Source organism: Quercus robur, chromosome 12 (assembly GCF_932294415.1).
Source record: "Quercus robur chromosome 12, dhQueRobu3.1, whole genome shotgun sequence".
NCBI classification, from domain to species: Eukaryota; Viridiplantae; Streptophyta; class Magnoliopsida; order Fagales; family Fagaceae; genus Quercus; species Quercus robur.
The window spans coordinates 22,704,454-22,714,808 of record NC_065545.1 but is presented as its reverse complement, the minus strand read 5'-3'; the positions used below and the strand labels follow the sequence as shown (position 1 = coordinate 22,714,808).

Below are 10,355 nucleotides of genomic sequence, written 5' to 3'. Positions count from 1 at the left end.
CATTTATCAGAATTTAATTTTGTCTATAATCTATAAACTATTGATTTCCAATTTACTCTCTAAGCAAAGTACAGTAATAGTTATATATCTAATCATAGTTGGGAATAAAGTTGATTTAATATAAGAAAATAATTTAATAAATAAATATTTTGTTAGAAAATAAACCGTATTTAAGTATAAGGATGTATCATACGGAAGGTATCTTGTATCAAATGATACCACGATATCAAAATCCAATAAGTGAGAGATATGTCTGAAAAAAAAATAACTAATCTACTAACAAATAGATAGTTCTTTTTATACACGTGTCTCTCTTTTATTAGATTTTGATACGAAATAGTATCATTTGATAAAAAAATATTTCTCACTTTTTTTTTGGATTGGGGGGGGGGGGGGGGGTGGGAGGGGGATTGATTCCTTAATTCTCAAATGAGATTAGAGAATACTGTATTTTGTCAAGAGTGTCATAACTTAGTGATATAGTTTGTTCAACTATAGAATCGTGATGCAAATCTCATTATCATTGTTGTGACTTGTGATTATCAATTTTTTATATAAAATATATATATATATATACCATTACTTATTTTAAAAAATAAAAAAATCATAACTTATTTAATAGTCATGTGAATTTTTAAATCATTTGAAACTAAAACACATGAGGATAGTCATATTATGGTCACGTATTATTATTATTATTATTTTTTTTTTTTTATAGAACGTATTAGATTTTTTTTTTTTTTTTTTTTTTTTTTTAGAATCCGTATTAGATATTTAGATTAAAGGTAATTCCTCTAATTTGGTGGTCCATATTAAATAAGTTATCAATTTTTTATATAAAATATATATATATATATATATATAAATATACCATTACTTATTTTAAAAAATAAAAAAATCATAACTTATTTAATAGTCATGTGAATTTTTAAATCATTTGAAACTAAAACACATGAGGATAGTCATATTATGGTCACGTATTATTATTATTATTATTATTTTTTTTTTTTTATAGAACGTATTAGATTTTTTTTTTTTTTTTTTTTTTTTTTTTTTTTTTTGAGAATCCGTATTAGATATTTAGATTAAAGGTAATTCCTCTAATTTGGTGGTCCATATTAGTTCGGAAGAAAACTTTTTATTCATTTAAAAAATAATAGCAACAATTGTATAATAATTAATAACCCTGCCACCTGCACATTAACTTGAAAATTTTCATGATAAAGTGTGATAAGAAAGGAACCAGTAATTCAATTAGGATTGCTGGGACGGGCCACTGGTCTTAGTAGTATGCATTGACAATTTCATTTGCCAGCCACCTGCAATCCTTGACTTGATTTTGTAGAAAAAGGACAATAATAAATACTCCACAATGTGGAACACGACTCATTTTTAACAATGACATTCAAACTACATGGCTTTAACAAATTGGTCGTGGAAAGAAATTGTGGTTTGTTTAATTGAAGTCAAACATTAAAACCCTGTCTTTAGAACTGATTGCGATTATTATATCATGTGGTTGTCGAGGTTCCCCCATTATGAATTTAGCCTATTATAAATAGGGTAAATTACATGTTTTTTTTTTTTTGAGGAAGGTAAATTACATGCTTGGTCTTTAATATTTACACTATATTTTAATTTGGTTCCTAATGTTTCAAATGTGTCAAAATAGTTTTCTAACCTTTTGATATTTGAGTCAAAATATATAGTTTTTACCGTTAAGTGATTGATAGAAAACATTTATGTGGCCAACAGTAGTATTAAATTGTTAATTTTTATGGCACCTATATGTCACATGGGCTATTTAAAAAACTACATTCTTTTAATTAAAAAATAACAAAAACAATTCACTTTTTCTTTTCACTTGAATTACAAGTCTGATTTCAAATCTGAAAAACTTTACTATTTAAAGACTAAAACTAAACTACTACATTAAACTCACTAAAGCATCTTTAGTCACAATACAATCCAAATCTAGATACCATCACCGACCGAGTAATAAAAAAAAATATACTTCAAGGACACAAAATCAAAAATATTCTAAAACAAAGAATTCAGTTAGATCAAAATGTAACTATTCATTTCAAGAACTTCAGTATCGTCTTCCTCTTCCTAGTTCCTTCCATATTCAATTACGGTAGAGAAAGATACCATCTATGCTCTAGTGAGCGGCGCTCCTCTCCCCACCTATATCGTCGGTCCTTTCTCTCTACTTTTAGGTCACGCGTTGTCGGGGTGAAGTGCTCTCGTGCTCTCGTGCATGTAGATGCAGTTGTGTCTTGCAAGTCTCCTTGCAAGAGTGTTGTGACCTCCTGTTTAGTGAGGTCGGGTTAGTAGCTCTACGAAACTATGACGGCAGAGCTGGAAGAGCTATGGAAGAAACTCTCTTTCACGGAAGAGGAAGATGAGAGTATTTCCCTGGGGAGCAATAGCACAGAAGCAGCAAAGGAAATAGGTAAGAAATGCCTCGTGATGAAAGTGCTGGCACACAGAAGTATATCGCTGGAAGCACTTCGGAAAAACTTGAGGATAATATGGAAGCCCAACAAAGGAGTGCAGATAACGGAGATTGACGATGAGCTATACTTAGTCGAGTTTGGAGATGGACAGGACAAGAAGAAAATAATGGATATGAGCCCCTGGAGCTATGAGAAACAACTAGTTTTGTTAAAGGAGTTTGAAGGTGAACAAGTTCCAAAGGATATATCTATTAAGCAGTCTCCGTTTTGGATTCAAATTCATAATCTCCCATTGATGAGCAGAACCTGTGAGACGGGCTGGGCTATAGGGTCCACCTTAGGAGAGGTGATGTCCGTTGACGTAGCTGATTCTGGGGTTCAATGGGGAAAGTATCTCTGGATCCGAGTGAAGATCGATGTTACAAAGAAGTTAGTCAGAGGAAAGAAAGTTAAGATTGAAGGTGGCAAGCAAAGATGGATTAGCTTCAGGTATGAAAGGCTTCCGAACTTCTGTTACAGATGCGGACTGCTTAACCACGACCTAAGGGACTGTGCTGAAGCAGTGGAGAAAGAAAACCAAAAGGAGCAAACAAACCTTCAATATGGACCGTGGTTAAGAGGTGAGGCACTACAAAGGTTTGGAGGTGAGGCACCTAAAGGAGGTCAGAGTTTTGGGCCGAGTATGGGAGACAAACAAGGCGGAAATGATGGAAAACTCTCGGGGAAGCCCTCTCATGTGCCACCTGTGGCATTGGGGGTGGACGTTACGGAGGGGTCAGCGATGAACGGCCTAGGAAACAGGGATAAAGAGGATGGGACAAAAGGGCATGATACTAGAGATCAAGCTCCAAGATGTATTCATGAAAATGGTATGGACAGTAGCTTCGAGCTGAACAAAGAAAGCATCATTCCTTTCCAGGAAAAGGAAAGTTTGACCAAACCCACAACCCAAAATGAAGATGTGAGTGATCAGACGTGGGGGAAAGGGACTCAACAAAAGGAAGAGCCTTAATTCAACTTCCTTTTGGCGCCAAGTTTGAAAGGCCCAAGTGGGGATGAAAACCCAGTTAAAAATGAGAAAGAAGCAGGCCCAATGGCTATGTGTTTTAATGAAGAGACGGGCTGGGTGGCAGAGACCTTGGGCACTGGAAAAGACTTGCGAGGAAGGCCCAAAGTAATGATGAGAGCATGGGCTTAGACTTACTGGGGAGCAAAAGACCTGGTCCGGTTCCCACTATGAAACTTGAACAAGACTTGGTTGTGCAGAAATGAAGGAAAATAGAGAGCAAAACAAAAAACACTCAGGAAAAGGAAAATGATAGGGATGGCGGAAAGGCGGCGACTGCGACGCAGTGCCGCCGAGCCAAATGAGTATCTTGGCTTGGAATTGCCAGGGTCTAGGATCACCCCCGGCAATTCGGATTCTCACCGACGAGGTGAAATCCAAAAATCCGATCCTGGTGTTCCTTGTGGAGACCAAAGCACGTTCTAGCAGAATGAAGGGATTCCTGAGGAAATTGGAGATGACCCAGGGAATTGATGTTCCTAGTGACGGCATGAGCAGCGGGTTGGCTATGATTTGGAAGGAAGGCGCAGATATTAGGTTCAAAAGCTGCTCCAACTCGCATATCGACGTGGTGGTATACGATGAGAAGGGGCGGAATCCATGGAGGGCGACCGGGTTTTATGGGCATCTGGACGTAAGGAAGAGGCATATATCATGGAGTTTTCTTGAAACATTGAAGAAGCAATGTGATATGCCGTGGGTGGTCTTTGGTGATTTCAACGAGATCACCCACCCCGATGAAAAACTTGGATGGGCAGACCGAGATGCAGATCAAATGAGAAAGTTTAGAGATTGTTTGAGTGTGTGTGGTCTTAATAATTTGGGATTTGTGGGAAGCAGATTCACTTGGTGCAACGGCCGGTTTGGGGACCAACGGACCCTAGTTAGGCTGGATCGAGTGGTGGCCAATGAGGGCTGGCTTGCTAATTTCTCCGAAGCGCAAGTTCACCACGTCTCAATGGCAGCTTCGGACCATTGCCTCTTGGCTTTGTTCTTAAGGAAAAAAGTGCCACCAAAGAAAGTGAGAAAGAGATTCTTTTTTGAGGCCATGTGGATCAAAGATGAAAGATGCAAGAAGGTGATTGAAGGGGCTTGGGATCCATTACGGGCTGATGTGGATATTCAGGAGAGGATTAAAAATTGTCAAGGGCAGCTTAGAAGATGGAACCATGGGGTCTATGGGAATGTGAATAAGGTGCTGAAGCTGAAACAGGACAGGCTCAGACACCTTGAAGATTTGAATCTCTTGCACGAGACAGCGGAAGAAATTCAGGGATTGAAAAAGGAGATCAATGAGATACTCATAAGGGAGGAGGTAATGTGGAATCAAAGATCAAGGGCTTTATGGATCAAATGTGGTGACCGCAATACAAAATTCTTCCATGCCACGGCAAATCAAAGACGAAAGACTAACAAGATTGAGGGGATTCGGGGCGCGAATGATGTATGGTTTGATCAGCCGGAGGACATTGAGAGAGAAGTCCTTGAGTATTTTTCATCCATATTTAGCACAGCAAGTCCATCTTCGTTTGCTGCTAGCTTGGGTGCCATAAACCCGCTGGTCTCGGATGAAATGAATGCTGCTCTCCTTAAGGAGTTTAGTGTGTTGGAAGTCCGGAAAGCTCTGCATCAAATGAAACCTACCAAAGCCCCCGGCCCCGACGGTATGTCCCCTATCTTTTATCAAAAGTACTGGAATGTGGTTGGTCATAATGTTACAAACTTTGTTTTGCAAATTCTAAATACTGGTTGCATGCCAAATGGTTGGAATGAAACTTATATTTGTCTTATACCTAAAGTCAGCTCCCCCTAAAAAATATCCGAATATAGGCCTATTAGTCTATGTAACGTCCTCTATAAAATTGTAGCAAAAGTCCTCGCCAATAGGTTGAAGCTAACTGATATGTTGAAGACAGATAACTGATAATGTGATTGCAGCATTCGAAACTATGCATAGCATTGAATTACGAAGAAGAGGGAAACAGGGTCTGATGGCAATAAAACTTAATATGAGCAAAGCGTACGATAGAGTGGAGTGGGCTTATTTGGATGCAATGATGAGAAAATTGGGGTTTGCAAAGAGATGGATCAAGCTGATTATGATGTGTGTAACGACAGTGACTTACTCTGTTCTCATTAATGGAGAGCCGAGGGGAAAAATAAGCCCATCAAGGGGTCTTCGACAAGGCGATCCCATTTCCCCGTATCTCTTCCTGTTATGCTCTGAAGGGCTTTCTGCCATGCTGAAAAGAGAGGAAATAGTGGGCAGAATAAAAGGGGTGTCGGTGTGCCGTGGTGCTCCTCAAGTGTCCCATCTTTTATTTGCAGACGATAGTATCATATTTTGTAGGGCAAGTGTGAGTGAAGGGCAGAGGGTGATGAAAGTATTGGCGGATTATGAACAAGAATCGGGGTAGAAGTTAAATAAGGAGAAGACATCTTTGTTCTTTAGTAGAAATACAAGTAGAGATTGTCAAGAAGAAATTAAGGAGCTGTTTGGGGCCCAAATCATCCAACAACATGAAAGATATTTGGGATTGCCCCCACTTGTGGGCCACGGAAAGAGGAAAGCTTTCTCTCGGGTTAAAGACCAAGTCGGGGGGAAAATAGCTAATTGGAAAGGCAAGCTATTGTCCAACGCGGGTCGTGAGATTCTTATTAAGGCGGTTGCCCAAGCCACACCTTCATACACAATGAGCTGCTTTAAGTTCTCGGATTCACTTTGCAAAGAGCTTAATTCGATGACGCGAAATTTCTGGTGGGGGCAGAAAGATAAGGAGAGGAAAATGGCTTGGATCTCTTGGGAAAAGCTATGCATCCCTAAATCGGAAGGTGGCATGGGGTTTAAAGATCTTAAGGCATTCAATCTCGTGCTCCTAGCCAAACAAGGGTGGCGGCTTCAACAAAACCCAAACTCCATTACCTACAAAATACTAGCAGCAAAGTATTTCAAGGGAAGCAACTTCATGGAGGCAAACTTGGGCCGAAGACCTTCCTATGTGTGGAGAAGTTTGCTGGCAGCAAGGGAAGTTCTTGAGAGGGGGTCCCGATGGATTATTGGTGATGGAAAAAAGGTTAAGACCTGGGAGGATAGATGGCTCCCAACTCCAAACACCTTCAAAGTAATGAGCCCGAGGAGTCAATTTCAAGTGTTGGATAGAGTGGAGAAGCTAATAGATAGGGAGACAGGCTCTTGGGATGCAGACTTGGTGAAGAGCAATTTTGTTGCTCATGAGGCAGAAATCATATTAAGTATCCCTATTAGTAGCACACTCCCTGAGGACTCTCGGGTTTGGGCAGGAACAAGGAATGGTTTTCTTACTGTTAGAAGTGCCTATGAAGTGGCTTTCAACCTCATTAAGGAAGGAAAAAAGCAAGTGGCCTTAGGGGAAAGCTCAGACAAATCAAAAATGAAGGATTTTTGGAAGTTTATTTGGAAGTTGGAGTGCCCGAATAAGGTAAAACAGTTTTTCTGGAAAGCCTGCAAAGACATTCTACCCACCAACTCTATGCTTGTTTCTCAGAAAATCACCGGGATTGATAGTTGTGGGTTGTGTGGTCTACGTGAAACCTCGGGTCATGCTCTTTGGGGATGCAAGTTTGCTTCAGAGGTATGGAAAAATGGAGGTCTACCAACAAGAGTTAGAGACCAGCTTCGGTACTCAAAGGAATTCATAGATGTGGTGTGGAGGCTGAAGGAGGATAAGTGTATCCAAGACTGGGAGTGGTATGCAATCACGGCATGGAAAATATGGAATAACAGGAATTCTTTCAAGCATGAAGGCCTGTGTAAACAGCCAAAGCAAATTGCAGTGGAGGCCCGAAATTACACTGAGGAATGCAGACAAAGTGATCCTACCCCTAATGGAATTCAGGTTCGAACCAAAACTTGCTGGCAACCGCCAAGGGCTGGATGGTATAAAGTCAACGTGGATGGAGCCATTTTCAAGGATGCTAGTTGCTGTGGTGTTGGAATCGTAATCAGGAATGAGAAAGGCCAAGCCATGGATGCATTAAGTAAAAGATTTCAACTTCCCCTGGGGCCTTTAGAGATTGAAACAAAGGCTATGGAGGAAGGCATTCAGCTGGCAAAAGATCTTAGTCTTAAGGAGATGCAAAGCAGGTGGTGATGGCCATCTCTGATTCTGCTTCGGCCCCAAGCTCGATCAAGAAGGTGATTGAGGGAATGCGTCTCTGTTTGCTGCATTTTAATTATTGGACGGCTTCCCATGTTGGCAGAAATGGAAACATGGTTGCGCACCAGTTAGCCAAGCATGCTTTGTTTGAGGATGACTGTACTGTTTGGGTGGAAGATACCCCCCATTTTGTATCAAATCAGGTTCTTATGGATGTAATCTCTATGGATAATTGTCCAAATCAATGAAAGGTGTATGATGTTTGTTATCAAAAAAAAAAAAAAAAAAAAAAAAAGGTCACGCGTTGTCTCTTAGTAGTTTTGTTTGTCCTTCTCTTGGGTGGCTAACAGTGGTATTAAATTGTTAATTTTTATGACACCTATATGCCACATGAGCCAATTAAAAAACTACTTTTTTTTAAATTAAAAAATAACAAAAACAATTCACTTTTTTCTTTTCACTTGAATTACAAGTCTGATTTCAAATCTGAAAAACTTTACTATTTAAAGACTAAAACTGAACTACTACATTAAACTCACTAAAGCATCTTTAGTCATAATACAATCCAAATCTAAATACCATCACCGATCGAGTAATAAAAAATATATACTTCAAGGACGCAAAATCAAATCAATATTCAAAAATATTTTCTCAAAAAAAAAAATCAATATTCTAAAACAAAGAATTCAGTTAGATCAAAATGTAACTATTCATTTCAAGAACTTCAATATCGTCTTCCTCTTCCTAGTTCCTTCCATATTGAATTAGTGTAGAGAGAGATACCATCTGTGCTCTAGTGAACGGCACTCCTCTCCCCACCTATATCGTCGGTCCTTTCTCTCTACTTTTGGGTCACGCGTTGTCTCTTAGTAGTTTTGTTTGTCCTTCTCTTGGGTCAGTCCGCCACAAATCAACGGTTGCCCAGGCCTTTTTTGGTTCTTGGTTGTCTTTGGGGCTCAATGGCGCCGTGAAGCCTCTCTATCAAGTATCAAGTCCTTCTAATGGCATTGTGCAGTCATGGTGAGGGTTTTGGGTTTTGCGTTGTGAGAGACCACTCTCCTGACCCATTTTATAGGATGTTAAGTCAAACCCACATGAATGAGTGGAGTCAGTGGCAACTCCAGGAAATTTTGTCAAGGTATTCCTTAACAAGCATAAATTACACAATTTAATAAAAATAAAATTTTATATATCGATAACAACAACAATCAAAAAATATGCAAATACATAAAATTTACAATTGTCTTCTACGAGTTTTTATATTTTAAATTCTTTGCATGATAGTTCCATTATCAATGCTACAAACTACATCTTTTTCAATATACACAATCAAACAATCATTCATCCACTGATCTCCCATTCGATTGCGCAGTTCATTCTTTATATATTTCATTGCTGAAAAACTTCTTTCTACAGTTGCAGTAGCAACTGAAAGGGTCAAAGCCAACTTCAAAAGCAAATAGACTAAAGGATAAGTCTCATGCTTCCTTGTGCTCACTAACTTTTCAGCAAGTTCACTAACTCCTTGAAACTCTAAAAAGAAGTCGTTGCTGCGCATATCAAAAATGTAATTCTGCAGTTGAGAGTCAAGTGTCAAAATATCTGTCTCAAGGAAATCAGAGTGATAGAACTTAGCTAGATGAATCAACTTTTCCTTATCGAAAGCCACAAATGAATTGCTTGGATTTAAGCAAGCCATACAAAGTAGCAAATCGGTATTTGCCTCAGAAAAAAGGTTGTTAAGCTCTTAAAGTTGCATATCTATGACTATGTAGAATAGCTCAACACGATAATGATGTAAATTTGTCTTTTGTTGAGTGTTGCGTCGTGACCTCCCACTAACTACAAATGTTTCATCCATGTTCAAGATAGAAATATCATGCGTGGTACAAAAAGAAGATACTTCAGTCAATAAAGATTCTCATTCATCTTCTCTTATTACTTGCAATCTTTGCTTAGACACTTTAACAAGATCCATAGCATTTACTATATCCTAATTTTTTTTTTTTTTTTTTTTTTTTGCAATGCTATTGACAACTCATTTGTGATCCCTAAAATATTTTTCATCAAATGTAGGACAAAGACAAATTCAAAAGATAGAATTGACCTCATAATAGATCGAGCTTCAACTTTTTAGTCAAACAAGCCATCTTCTTCAATAATCTCAAGTACATCAACAACAGCAAAGAACATTAAAATCAAGTTCAAAATAGTCTCATAATATGATCCCCAACGTGTATCACCAGGACGTTTAAGATTTGTCTCTTGATTCAAACCTTGCTCACTTCTACGTACACCATTCTCTAAATCTTCCTTAATTTTGGCAAATTGTGCATCTCGAAGAGCATCTCGTCTCTTACAAGAGCCTCCAACAACAGTTACTAAATTACTAACCACATAAAAAAATTCAGCAATGTTAATATGATTTTTAGCAACAGCAACAAGTGTCAATTGAAGTTGATGAGCAAAACAATGGACATAAAATGCTGACTTATTCTCTTTCAAAATTAAAGTTTTGAGACCATTGATATCACCTTGCATATTACTAGCCCCGTTATAACCTTGCCCACGTAGATTCGACAAACTCAAATTATGTTCACAAAATAGCACATTTGAGTGACAAAGCAGTAGTACTTGCAACATGTACAATACCAAGGAACTGCTCTATAATAATTCTTTTTTTGTTCGCATAAC

At 38.4% G+C, this 10,355-nt stretch overlaps 1 protein-coding gene across 1 annotated transcript; it reads left to right on the top strand.

Moving 5' to 3' along the window:
• The first annotated feature begins 3,826 nt into the window (after positions 1 to 3,826).
• Positions 3,827 to 7,655, top strand: LOC126708305 (uncharacterized). The gene is made up of 3 exons (XM_050408106.1): positions 3,827 to 5,189; positions 5,464 to 5,629; positions 5,981 to 7,655. Exons 1-3 carry the CDS (start codon positions 3,827 to 3,829, stop codon positions 7,653 to 7,655), a joined length of 3,204 nt encoding a protein of 1,067 aa, XP_050264063.1.
• The last annotated feature ends 2,700 nt before the right edge of the window (positions 7,656 to 10,355 follow it).

Coding starts and splice junctions, on each gene's coding strand:
- LOC126708305 (XM_050408106.1), top strand. CDS start 3,827: ATGAGTATCTTGGCTTGGAATTGCCAGGGTCTAGGATCACCCCCGGCA. Junction 5,190..5,463: donor CAAAGCCCCCGGCCCCGACG/GTATGTCCCCTA, acceptor ATGTGATTGCAG/CATTCGAAACTATGCATAGC. Junction 5,630..5,980: donor TGGATCAAGCTGATTATGAT/GTGTGTAACGAC, acceptor GTTCTTTAGTAG/AAATACAAGTAGAGATTGTC.